General features: G+C 36.6%; 2 protein-coding genes across 4 annotated transcripts; one reads left to right on the forward strand and one right to left on the reverse strand.

The window, feature by feature from the left end:
- Positions 1–281: 281 nt before the first annotated feature.
- On the forward strand, positions 282–4,586 carry LOC125468833. 2 transcript variants are annotated; one of them, XM_048565305.1, is made up of 3 exons: positions 282–1,083; positions 1,513–1,731; positions 4,016–4,586. In XM_048565305.1, the coding sequence occupies exons 1-3, from the start codon at positions 637–639 to the stop codon at positions 4,301–4,303; spliced, it is 954 nt and encodes a 317-aa protein (XP_048421262.1). In that variant the 5' UTR covers positions 282–636; the 3' UTR covers positions 4,304–4,586. The 2 variants fall into 2 exon arrangements, with proteins under 2 accessions (XP_048421262.1, XP_048421265.1); XM_048565308.1 differs by having other exon boundaries at positions 287–1,083; positions 1,513–1,698.
- A 605-nt stretch (positions 4,587–5,191) lies between these two features.
- Positions 5,192–6,494, reverse strand: LOC125480719 (dehydrin DHN1-like). Of its 2 annotated transcripts, XM_048591766.1 has the most exons (3): positions 6,353–6,494; positions 5,954–6,140; positions 5,192–5,646 (listed from the first exon to the last, which is right to left on the reverse strand). In XM_048591766.1, exons 1-3 carry the CDS (start codon positions 6,481–6,483, stop codon positions 5,500–5,502), a joined length of 465 nt encoding a protein of 154 aa, XP_048447723.1. In that variant the 5' UTR covers positions 6,484–6,494; the 3' UTR covers positions 5,192–5,499. The 2 variants fall into 2 exon arrangements, with proteins under 2 accessions (XP_048447723.1, XP_048447732.1); XM_048591775.1 differs by lacking the exon at positions 6,353–6,494 and having other exon boundaries at positions 5,954–6,343.
- Positions 6,495–13,151: the final 6,657 nt, after the last annotated feature.

A 13,151-nucleotide genomic window follows, 5' to 3' on the forward strand; every position in this document is an offset into this window, starting at 1 on the left:
TTGGAATGATTGTATTCCTTCATTTGCTCTTCATGCTCTTCAGTTTGATTCTGTAGGTAACGGTTGTACTCGAGGGTTTTCCTTTTAATATATTTTTCTTGATTAAAAAAAAAGTACTATAATTATAAGAATTTAAAGTCGATTTTTAATGCAGAAAGAAGACCACGTCCGTCCTAGTACAGGTTCAATTAACTTTGGTTAATTACATTCATTATAAGGTAATGAGATTAATTAATTTGCATGTATGGTAACAACTGGAAAAGTTAACAAATCCACAGAAAACAGGGGGTCAAATAACGCGGACATTTCCACTTTCTGTCACCTTACCAAAAACCTCATCCTTTCACCCTCCACCATTCATCAATACCACCAAAGCACATTTCCTTAAATAACGTGCCCCCTAGATCACCTCATCCTCACCGTCCGATCAAATCCAACGGCAGATACCCTGCAAATATAATCAGGCGTGAACAAAACGCACAGTGCAACTCCTTCCCATTGTCCTCTAGAACCAAACAACGAACGAAACCGCAGAAATCAGAGACGAAGTGTGAAGACCTCTGTGGCTCTGTGCTTTTTATTTCAGTCCCCGAACTTTACCAAAATTACACTGACGTCCCCGAACCATAGACGATAATGCACCAAAAGTCGGATTCGGATGTGACGATGAGCGTGGAGCAGTTGACGCCGCCGCGGTCGCCTCGCCGTCCGATTTACTACGTCCAGAGCCCCTCCAACCACGACGTCGAGAAGATGTCGTACGGCTCGAGTCCTGTTGGGTCGCCGCAGCACCACTACTATCACTGCTCCCCTATCCACCACTCCCGCGAGTCCTCCACGTCGAGATTCTCCGCCTCCCTGAAAAACCCCCGCAGCATGTCCGCCTGGCAGAAGCTGCAGCGCGGGGACGAAGTGGAATTGTCCGAAGACGACGAAAATGACTCCGCATTCGACGACGGCGACCCCGTGCGTAATATTAGGTTGTACTTCTGCTTCGCATTGCTGTTCGTTGTGCTCTTCACGGTGTTTTCTTTGATCTTGTGGGGCGCCAGCAAGGCTTACGAGCCTCGAGTCATCGTTAAGGTAAATGATTTCCGACCTTCCTTTTCATTTTGCTTTAACGTTTATTTTAGTTACTTAATCCTCTATGATTTATTCAATTAAAATAACAGAAATAAACATGATTAATGTGCAAGGGGAGATGTTTAATTTATTTATTTACTTGAATATCTGTTCATTTATTCAATTAAAATGTAAAAAATAAACGAAACGTCTCAAACGAGACGTTTATATACACTTGAATTTTTTTTTGTTTGTTCAATTGAAAATTTAGAAACTCAGAAATAAATACAATGTGAACACGGACATGGAGATAATAAAGCATGCCGGAGTAACTTTTAGGTTTTATTTTTTTCACACGGTAATGGACCGAGTTGACTCGGTTGACGGGGATTTGGTTTCATTTTGTCTGACGGCGTTAGGTTTTGTTTCTTTTTTCCTGGGGGCTAGCAGAATATTGTGTTCGAGAGTTTAAATATACAGGCGGGGAGCGACAGGACGGGGGTCTCGACGGACATGCTGTCGTTGAATTCGACGGTCAGGATCTCTTACAAGAATCCCGCGACATTCTTCGGCGTCCACGTCACGTCTACTCCATTGGAGCTCCACTATTACCAGCTCAAGGTTGCGTCCGGCCAGGTGCGTGATGTCCGTTTTGCCATAGATAACAAGGGGATTCAAACTTAATTCATATTCTGTACATGCGTAATTTTGTCAATTTAACTTGTCATAGTTAAGAGTGCGTTCCAACGTTACAGGGGTTTGTACTTTGCCGGTTAAAAATTAAAATATTTATAAATACGGTTTCGGTTTGGTCAAAACGGCAGACGTTGGGAGTTGGGACAGCAGATGAAGGTTTGAAAATTTTGATGTGTCCTCTCAGTCGTCTTTATTGGGGTCACTGAAAAAGCTGTTTGTGCTGCCGAAGCATGAAAGGACCCGGCTTGTCTGCCCTTCTAGTTACTGTACATTTCTATTTTCTTACCACGGTTAAATTATATTAATATTTTATATTAATTTTTTTGATAAAAATAATAAGATAAAAAATAATAATAATATAAAATATTAACGTGGTTTAACTGTAATCGCACAAATAAAAAGGAATAAGAATGTATAGAAACCGGAAGAGCAGAAAAACCAGGTCCAGCATGAAAACCCCCAACACCTTAAATACAAACATCTCTATTGGGATGCGTGGCCCAAATTTTACTGTCCTAATGTGAAAAATGGTCATGCGTGCTGTGAGTCTAGGATGTGGTTTTATGATATAGGTTTAAAGTAACTAAAAATTGAACTTATTTTAAAAGTAAAAAATTATTAAAAATTGGATATATTTCAAAAAGTAATATATAAAATTGGACCTATTTCAAAATTTTCCTTGAAATATTTTCGAATGGCGTTACTAATTTAGATTCATGTATTATGTTGTCCAGCTCGAAAAATCAGTAAAACAAATTCTTTGTGAGGTGGGTTATTTAGGGTTTGTTGTTATTGGTAACGACTCATAACGATATAATGTCCACATCAAAAACTTACTGGAGTTGAGAATTCTTCCTTTGTGATAACGTGACCAAATCTACTCGATTAGTTTCGAAATCATATTTGTCAATATGCATTACTATATATGCTATTGTTATCAAACATAAGAGTGTTAAATTCCAAAGCTTGATGGATTTCAATGGAGAATCAGAATCCACTTTTTGACTATTTGTTCATCTTTTAATAGGTTAAAGTCTTATAAGACCACCAAAAGTCGGGTGATGATTCCAACTTTCTTATCTTGTGGCTCAAGTCTTTTTACTCAGCATTGACTTAAAGCGTCTCTTTTAGTATATGTCAAATTTTAAATATAAGATTTAAATTTGACAGCTTAGAGCATCTCCAAATGAAATGTTAAAATTTCTGCATAAGATATAACGGTCAAAAAGGACAGTAGCTAATTTTTTCCAACCGAAATGTTAAATCTTATATGGTATGACAATGAATGGTAACAAAGGGGCTTGCTGTCCCATTTGACACCAGCTTCCAAAAAAAAAAAAATTATTAATTAGTAAATGTCTTATTAATAATTAAATGTCATTTATTACTAATGTCTTTTATTATTGGATTGCTGACTGTAGAGTTTGTTTTATACGCTGCCTCTTTCTTCGTTTTTAATCAACAAGTTCTTTTCAACTTTGTGAAATACACTTATTCATTCTTCAATAGGTATCCTACTTTATTTTGTGGACATGCCTCAAATTTTCTTTTTTTTTCCCTTTTTCTTTCATTTTAAAAATGGGGACAATTGGTGGTAAGTTACAGTTATCTATCCTTTTCGGGAGCCGAAAAGACTCACAGAGGCATTTTAGCCTCCTCCTGGCTAAAAGTTTGGCTTCCACATCAACAACGGGTTTCGAACCCGATACCTCCAATTTTTAATTTTAAGAAAGTTTCGTAGTCTGTCATTTACCATTGAGTCAGCAGCTCGTGGTTGACATGCCTCAATTTTTTTCAGATTCATCTTCTGAACAAGCGGAGGAGTTTAAAAAAATTTGAGGCATGTTCACAAATATTTTGTTTTTAATTAATATTTTCAATTAAGGGTTGTATTTTATTGGATTATTTGTATTAGTATTTTGTTGTTATTTAGTCTGAATTATTTATATATGTAATATTTAAAATATAAAATAGAAATTAAGAGAAAAATTAATTTAATAAAATAATAATTTAAATTGACACATCGGATGGAGAATGAAACATTAAAATATGTTAAAATGCCACATAAACCATCAAATTTAAATTTTGTGTTCAAAATTTGACATCTCCTTTGGAGATGATCTTATGTAGCATTTTGATATCTTTTAAAAGTTTGATCTCCATCCGATATGTTAAATTAAACTATTATAATAAATGTTAAAAAAAACTAATTAAATTAATTAAATGAATTTAATAATCAATTAAAAAAATGAAACAGATTGAAAACTTCTACCAAGCAAGGAAGACGCATCGGACAATAAGGACGGTTGTGCTAGGGTACCAAGTGGCTCTTTACGGGGGAATTTCAGTTATTCAAGATGTTAAAGAGGATCAGCAGAGAGTGGTAATACCGCTGAATCTGACGTTTGTTGTGAGGTCAAGAGCCTACATTTTGGGAAAACTAGTGAAGTCCAAGTTTTATGAGAGAATCAGATGCTCTGTCACTCTTAGAGGAAGCACACTAGGCAAGCACTCAAATTTGACAGATTATTGTGTCTACGACTGAATGCTGTGCTGTTTATCATTAGTAATCTCTTTGACAATGTTAGTGTGGATTAATTGTATCATTTTAACTGCTTAGATTACCTTGATGTCTATCGGACTTCGAATTTTGTAACAATGACTTCGACCTCTTTGTAGATTTTTCATTTGTGTAGAAAACAAGAGAAGAAAGGGAGTAATTGTTGCCTTCCATTCGTTTCTGTAGAATGGATTTGTAAAAAGATGCATTGTAATCAATTTGTTGCTTGAATGTATGGCACATATATCTTCTGTTTGGTAGATGAAAATGGTGATTCAGAACTTTAGCTGCTCTTATACAAGTTTTGATAATAATTTTGATGTTAGGCGACTTTAGCCAAGGTAAATGCAGTGAAATTTATCATGGAAAATAACATTTTTAAGGCATTAAGGATGAGTTTATGTCAAGGATGTCCTTATCGTAGAAAAAAAATGCTCACATCCGTCAATGCAGTTCAATGACAGTAACTGTCTATACTTTAGGCCCTCCAATGCTAATTCATCTAGTTTTCAAAGAATCATCTAAAATGTGCCAAAAACGCAAATTGTTTGATAAAACGAAGATGCAAATATCAAATTGTTCAGCGGTTATTTAGTTGGCTAATCTCGATCATTTCAAAGGCATTAAGGATGCGAATTTCAAATCGCTCAATAGTTATTTAGTTGGCTAATTTTTTGTAAGAATGATTCTTTAGAAGGAACTTAAAAGCTGAATGGTTTTGGATTACATCCCGAAAATAGAATGTCCTTGCTTAAGAGCTTAAATAAAGAATTTTTAAGTAAAAACGAGAAAGAAGGTAATGTATAGGAAAGAGAAGACTTGCAGGCAGAAATTTACCTGAATGCTAAAAAGAACATGAAGCACTTCCACATAGGCTACAAGCAAACATCAAAACCACTACATCTTTTATTGGCTGCATCGTGCATGCTAATTCTCCTTGTGCTTCTCCTCTTCAGTCTTGTGATTCCCAGGGAGCTTGTCCTTAATCTTTTCCAAGATCCCTTTCTTTGCCTCGCTGTCGTGGGAATGCCCATCCGGAGCATGATAATCTGCAGGAGCATGATGTTCAGCCTCCTTGTCCTCTCCCGGAAGCTTTTCTGCGATTTTCTTGACAAATCCCTTCTCCTCAGCAACATGTTCGGCCTCCTTGTGCTGTCCCGGAAGCTTGTCTTTGATTTTCTCTACAAATCCCTTCTCATCAGCGTGTCCATTCTTCGCTGGAATGGATGTGTGGCAAGCATCTCCCTCTTGTTACTTGATATTTTCTCCTTGATCTTACCCTTAAGTCCCTTCTTTTTCTTCTCCCCACCTTCTTCGTCACTGCTAGACTGGAAAAACAAGCAACAAATATTTTATCAGTGAAGATTGAAAATCCGATTCTTGAAGGAAAGAAAAGGGACTAAGCACGCATGTTCTGCATTTGAAGTTAAAAAAGAAGTGATTTTTGCATGCAATTTTTTTTCCCAAACCTTTTGATTGAATAAATCAAAGAAGAATCAACAAAGAGGAACAAGGGGAGAAGTGTGAAAGGAGAAAACAAATCAATGTTTGTATTGTGCATCAAACACTTGTGGAATCATTGATACAAATTGTGTTGAGAGTTTAATTTTTGATAACCAAATCAACGAGACTCACCGAGCTAGAGTCGCCGTTATGGTGGTAGAGCTTTTCAGCTAAAGTAGTGTGCTTGTGCTGCTCCTGCTCCTGGTGGGGTTTCTGATTGTCCTTCTTTTTCAAGAAATCAAGCATCCCAGAACCCTGAGCTTCTTCTTCTGCTCCCTTGGCATGTGTCTGACTCTCTTTCGGGTACTGATCTTCCATGCTAGTAAAACGAAAGTGTAATCGAATCGAAAAGAAAGGTTTGAGCTTTATCTAATGTCGGAAATGGCGATTAATTAACTCTGATTTTTCACTGGTGGTTTCATAGCAGATCGGTGTTGGTATTTATAGAGAAATGCTACGAGTTTTGTTAGCAACTATGAAATGTACCAAGACTCTTAAGTGATTGAAAAAAAAAACGATAAAGAAACGTACCATTTGCATTGGAGAGGAGAAAACTCATAAGGGTCGGTGTGGACGCTGTGCAAAATTCTGCAGTTATCAAGAGTTTGGTGCATGTTTTTTGAGATTAGGAGATTAACAGGGATTAGTGGTACTCTTAACATAATCACATGGATGTGTTTGGTCGGTGTTTGGGTTGGGAAGTTAACTTTTTAGAAATTTAATTTTGTTAATCTTGATTTAGCTAATCAAAGCATAAACATTACAAAACTGTTTTCCAAGCTGAACATGAGTCAACCCTCCAATCAATTTGAATCTTAGTTTTATAAAAATTTGACTGAAATCCAAGACAGTAAAAGTTGTTTCAGGTTTTCGTATTTAAGTATAACAAGAATTATAGATGGGAGCATGTAATTACGTTTCTCTTTTATTTCTCTTTTATTGACAAATTAATCACAACTTGACAAGTGTGTATAACTTTTCTTTACGTATTTTTCGTAAGCCACTTACAAGAAACTTTGGATGACCATCACATTGTCACATTATATTACTAATTCACTCAATAATATATTCTAGGTCCATGATATATTAATTATGTTATCCAACTATATTATAACATGTGGATTGGTAACAACATATGCAAGATTGAGACAATAAAAAACTTTCTCGTTCCTTAGCATAGGTGTCAGTTTTTTATTTTCTTTTAATTGTAAAGAGCCAAGCGCTATTCTATTGATGATATGCAGAAAGAAAAGTGGCCCATACACCATGGTCTCAATCTTTACCATTTTATAACGGGCGGGTAACAGTGGGTAACAGTGGTTATTTATTCATAATTATTTATGTTCATACCTGCATAACCATTTACCCGTTGGATAATTGCATAAGCGGTTATACTCATACCCATAACCGTTTATAAACGGTTAACCATATCCATAACCGTGTACCCATTTAACCATAACCATTTACCCATTTAACCATAATCATTTACCTGTTTACCCGTTTTTGAACCCATTTATCCTTTTTTTTACCTATTTACCCCTTTTTAACCTGTCTGCATGTTTTTTTTTTAACAACTTGAAACTTACAAAAGAAAAATTGTCATAATTTTCATTTTCTGACAATTAAACACCATTATAAGTACATTTTAGAATGCATTTTCCTATTTTAATCATTTAAATCCTCATATAATTCCAATAATAGTTTACGAATGATATTTTCTGCTACACCCAAGCAAGTCTTTAATTATAATTCATATGATTACAAAGTAAAGCTCCATAATATTTCCGAACTAAACACTTTTGAACACTAATACTTTAGCACGTTCAATCACAAAGTCTCATCGACTCGTTGTTACCAAAAGAGGCCTACAAAAGAAATGTATAAATTGAATTAGTATCCCATTTAGGAACACCAACACCAATTAGCGAGGAGGGAGAGATGAGTGGGGGACGAAGCGTTTGAGATTCTGAGTCTGGCGGAGAGATTGAAAATTTAGGGTTTAAATTTTTTTTTTTTTAAATTTTACATATATTAAATTAAATGGGTAAATGGATACTCGTTATGACCGTGGGTAATACCCATAACCGTTTTTTTTTTAAAATTTCACAGATAAACGGTTATACCCATAACCGTTTGTTCGTCTAAATGATTACCCATAACCGTAACCATGAACTTTAAATACACGAGTAACCATAATTACACAAACCCATGATTATTTTGCCCATCCCTACATGGAGTTTATAACTTCTTGTTTGAAGCATATAAGTTTGAGCAACTTCATAAATTTATCTAGCCTTCATATATAATTACGAATTTCTTGGTCACGCCTATTGCCATACCAGGAAACGGCACTCATATTAAAAGATAGTTTATTGCATGGATGATGCATGCAAAGAAGTTGTCAATTACTTGAGTTGGTATACTGATATTTCTGACTTCCAACAAAAATACTGATAGACAAGACTGCTATAAGGAAGTCATTCTGTTGACTACAAAAATTACAAAACCTACGTGGCGCGCAGGCCGAGTAATTAATAAGCTAACTACGTCCTTCGGTTGAATGTGGGGCGTGCCAACTTGTCGGCCGAGGAGTAAAATTTGATGTTGTCGCGTTGGGTGCGCTGTTGACTTCTGTATCTTGCGATTGCGACCGAGGAAGGAACGCTCTCGGCCTCTGGGTTCTATAGCCTGAAGACAAGGCTACTAATTCTACGGAGTTCACAAGTCGTCGGAGCCTGATTCGGTCACTGTGATTATATTCGTAAGAGTATAAGCACGCCGAATCGAGACCAAACTATATGGGCACAGGTACTCGAATGTGATATATGTCTTGATGGTAAATGTAGTTCGGCCGTCGGAATGCCGAACTCTGAAGCTTACTTGCGAGTATCCAATCATAAAACCACTCGGCGTCCAATGCGCCGAGCAATGCAATTCGTAACACCCTACTATGCCGGAAAGGCTTAGTAAGATGACCTCTACCAACAAGGGCTCGAAAACCCTTCTCGGCAGAGACTTAGATAGATAATCGGTCGACCTCGACGCAGTGCTGTTTATCCAAACTGAAGGTGCTCCTCGGTCGGCTGATTCTGCAGCAGCAGTGCTGTTTATCCAAACTGAAGATACTCGCCGGGTGCTTCCACAGTGCTGTTTATCCAAACTGAAGGTGTGTCGGCAGGAAAAGAAAAGGAAAAAATCTCAAGGTGTTTGAGAGGTTTTGCGCAGGGCAATTGTATGCTGATTTTTTTGAAGGTCTTTTCTATTGTGCGAATTCTCGTATTTATAGCCCCCGTTCCTTGAGGCCCATTCGCATTCTGATTCGGACTGGGAGTCCTTGTCCCATTTCACTTCTAACTCGAACAATCCTACTCCTACTGGGATTCTGAATTTTCCTCCTTTTGAGGCTTTATTCCTTGCCGGCCGAGAATCCTGGTCGCACCAGGATTTCCTCGACCTTTTCCATTCATCTGGACTACTTAGGATAGGATTTGGCCGACCCTACCAGCTGACCTGGGTTTCTTTATTCGGCCCATAGCATTTGTCATCACCTTGGGCCGAGCACATCTTCCTGCTCGGCCCAACCATAGTATTTTGGGCCCAAACACATTCTCAGTAATCTTTTCTCCAACAGATGTAAGTTGATCTTTGATAGTCTTGACTTGTAACAGAATTTTATCTATCGATTCCCCACCTTTCTGAATGGTATGAAATTCACTTTTCAATTGATTAATTCGCACCATAAAAACTGATGCAAACCTTTCTTGTAAACATGTCCATGCCTCATGAGAAGTCTTGCACCCAATAATATGCTCCATATCATCATCAGACAAAGTAGCTATGAGCAAACTCAGCAATGCCAATAAGCAACTCAACAATGCCAAATCTTTCTTTACCCAATCTTTGTAAGCCAAAGTGACCTCTTTTGTAACTCATGTCTCTGTATGGATCACAAATTTTGGAGGACATGGAGCATCTCTAGTGAAATGATCAAAAAGATCACAACCTCTAAGGACCGACCGAAATTGAAAACTCCACTTAACAAAATTATCATCTTGTAATCGCACTGTGAGCATACCAAGTAACCCTTCAATCTTTACAATAGAATATGTCATTTGAATACAATCGCAACTAGTTTTGATCACACAATACTTGCTCTTCACACAAAACTATGTTCTTGAATATCAAGAACCCAATTACAAATTTCTCAAGAAATCACTCTCTGGCTATCGGCCTTTTTCGAGTAAAAAATTGACAACCTTCAACAATTCTTATACAACTTTAACAATTTTGGCTATTCGCCTTGTAATCTTTCGTAAAATGGTTATCGGCCTTTCAATCTTGAATACAAATGACAGAAATTTGATACTGAAGCATTCAAGCAAACAGTTGGTGTCCACAAAAAAATCAGTAACACAGAACCTGATATACATTGCAATCTTGATCGTGAGCGATGAAGAACTTTAATCAACCAGCAAAGATCCTTCGACCAACCAAAAGGAATTGCACAGCGGAATCGGCACCGAGGATCGATAGGCAAGTGATACCATGATAACAGTACCACAAGTATCAATAAATTATCAACAAAAAGAAAGAAAGAAATGCAGAAATGGAAGAAGAAGGAAGAGAGAATTGGAGAGTGAGAGAGACGACCATGAATTTCAGTGTAATTTCACTAACTAAATTGCAATGATAGTTTACACACTTTGTATAGCTCACTAGCTATCTTACACTCTAAGCTATTAGCCCCAACAACTCTAACTAACTCCCACATCAGCTAGATATCTAACTGTTTTGCCATATCAGCATAACTAGTCTTTGGACAATACTACCCTTCAATCTATATCAATACCCGCATCGTTAGAGTTTAACACCAAGCACGCCAACTCTCGTGTTTTTGGTTGCTTTTGTGTGTGTGTGTACATATTTTTAAAGATACGATAGTGTACTATTCATGAAGGTTAAACCCAAGAAGGCTCAAGCCAGATAGTACATCAAGGATTACAAAGTGATACCGGGCATTACAAGCAATCCTCAGCGAGGAGGCCCAAAATGAAGTTAGGGGGAGTCCCCAACCAATCACAATGGCTGCCAATTGATAGGCTGTAACGAGCAAGCCGGTGGGCTACTGGCATGGCGGCAGACGTGGGGTATCTCAATCTTCAGTGAAAGGGGAGAAAAGCTTTCGTATCCTCCACAATTTGGCCAAGCACTGACCAGTTCAGGGAGGGATCCGAGAGCGCCCCAACAATCTGAAGAGAATCGCCTTTGATTGTAAGTTTTTAAAACACCTTGTCACAGCCCAAACCACACATTATCTAGCAGCCAAAGCTTCTGCGTGGGAGAGGAGACGTTAAGAAAGTTCATGCATGCAGCTGCCACAAAGATGCCAGCGTCGTCTTTCACAACCATACCCACTCCTCCCGAATTCCTATCATGATCCCAAGCCCCGTCAAAATTGAGTTTCAATTCAGCCGTCCTGATGGAGGCGACGACCATTTGGGAGTGTGGGGGCCGTTGACCATGGAGTGAGACGGTGGAGCATTGACCCTGATGGATTCCTGCAGCCATGCAAGCATCTTTGCTACAACTAAGTCTGGAGTATCACGATGAAGTGTTGATGCTTTGCATCTCTTTTGCGTTGTATGCACCTTAATGGTAATAATATAGCGTGTCTTCTTTTTCTTTTCAAAGATGCAGCTTTAAGTTCCTGATATTCATGGTTAGATAGTATATGACTGTTGTGCTATCTTTTATGGACTAACAAAACAGTATATTCAAGTATTAAAAAAAAAAAAAAAAAAAAGAATGGTTGAAAACAAGAGTGATGAATGACATCGTGTAGAGAGAAAATGTAACAATATTTTCTTAACATGAAAGAATAATGTTAAACTTATCATATATTTGTATCATCTCTAACAGATGTAGAGCCTATCTACACATGTGAGTCCTATTGCAATTAGAAAGATGGTACAAATAATGATACAAATATGTGATAAAAGTAACATTTTTTAATAGAAAAACTTAGTCTTATTTTGCTGTTCGATTCTTCTACCTACAGTGTTAGATACATTGAGTTTATTTTTGTACATTCATGTATTTTCTCCTAGAATGTAACCCTTTTGTTTTCAACCAATAAAACATTACTTCGTAGCATAACAGTTTGTGACAGTTGAAATTCTCATTGATACAAAATACCACTATTGCAAACACCCACATAATCTTTTGACCAAAAGCACTCACATAAACAAGCAAATTACATCATTTAATTATTCTTTTATCGAAATGAATTGTATCCATAATTGGGTAACAACATCTAGACAATAACGCATTTCTCTAATCCAATCATAACTACAGAGGCCAAATCACATTTCAAAGCGTCATACTTTGAAATTAACTCTCACGAGAAGAGACAACAAATTGAACTAAAATTATTCAAGATGAAGATTTGGAATTACAGTAATGCCAGTAATCGAGGTGAACACAAATAAAGATGAAGATTACAAACCAAATACAATGCATGGTTCTTTTTATAAAATTTGTATGGTGAAAATATGTAAAGAGAATATAGTAGTAGACCCCATAGGATAGCTCAAGTATTGTCTGTCTGTTATAAACCTTTTGAAAAACTACAAATTTAATATAACATAATAATATTAAAGTGTTAATTTTGGGACAATCACATACATCCGTTAATCAAACTGTTAACTATGTTGTTAACTGATGACGTGACATCTATGTAAAGAATCACCGGATGCCACATGTCATTAAAAGGTCTACGTGAAAATTAAAAATTAAAAAACCATTTTTTTATCAAAAAAAAGAAAAAAAGAAAAAACCTTTTTGTTACTTGTCTTCCTCCCAGAGGAAGTTCGATCTACCCATCCGTCCCCAATACCCTCCTCCCTTCTCTTCTCCGCATCCACGGTAAGACTTAGTCCACTTCCTCATCTCTCATTGTCGTCAAATTAATTTAAATTCCTTGCAGGTAACCGTGAAATTGACAAAAATCCTTTGACAGAAATGTCTTCTAAACAATTTTTGTAACCCAATAATACTTAGCAAATATTATATTTACCTTTATTGGTAATAGTTAAAAATATGATCCGTAAACTATTATTTCAATTATTGAAATGGTATAAGAATTTAAAAAATTAAAATACGAAAATGTACCTATAACGGTGTTTAATTGTTAAGGAAAAAAGAAAATTATAACAATTTTTTTTTTAAATTTTCAAGTTGTTAAAAAACACGTAGACGGGTGAAAAAAGGATAATTGTAAAAAAAAAAAAAAAAAAAAAGATAAACGGGTTAGAAAAGGTAAATGGATAAA

Source organism: the organism of the source record quoted next, unplaced genomic scaffold, assembly GCF_019419815.1.
Source record: "Pyrus x bretschneideri cultivar Hongxiangsu unplaced genomic scaffold, Pyrus_bretschneideri_v1 Contig10, whole genome shotgun sequence".
Classification (NCBI taxonomy): domain Eukaryota; kingdom Viridiplantae; phylum Streptophyta; class Magnoliopsida; order Rosales; family Rosaceae; genus Pyrus; species Pyrus x bretschneideri.

Coding starts and splice junctions, on each gene's coding strand:
- LOC125480719 (XM_048591766.1), bottom strand. CDS start 6,483: ATGTTAAGAGTACCACTAATCCCTGTTAATCTCCTAATCTCAAAAAAC. Junction 6,141..6,352: donor TCTCCTCTCCAATGCAAATG/GTACGTTTCTTT, acceptor TCGTTTTACTAG/CATGGAAGATCAGTACCCGA. Junction 5,647..5,953: donor ATAACGGCGACTCTAGCTCG/GTGAGTCTCGTT, acceptor TTGTTTTTCCAG/TCTAGCAGTGACGAAGAAGG.
- LOC125468833 (XM_048565305.1), top strand. CDS start 637: ATGCACCAAAAGTCGGATTCGGATGTGACGATGAGCGTGGAGCAGTTG. Junction 1,084..1,512: donor AGCCTCGAGTCATCGTTAAG/GTAAATGATTTC, acceptor GGGGGCTAGCAG/AATATTGTGTTCGAGAGTTT. Junction 1,732..4,015: donor GTTTTGCCATAGATAACAAG/GGGATTCAAACT, acceptor AAAATGAAACAG/ATTGAAAACTTCTACCAAGC.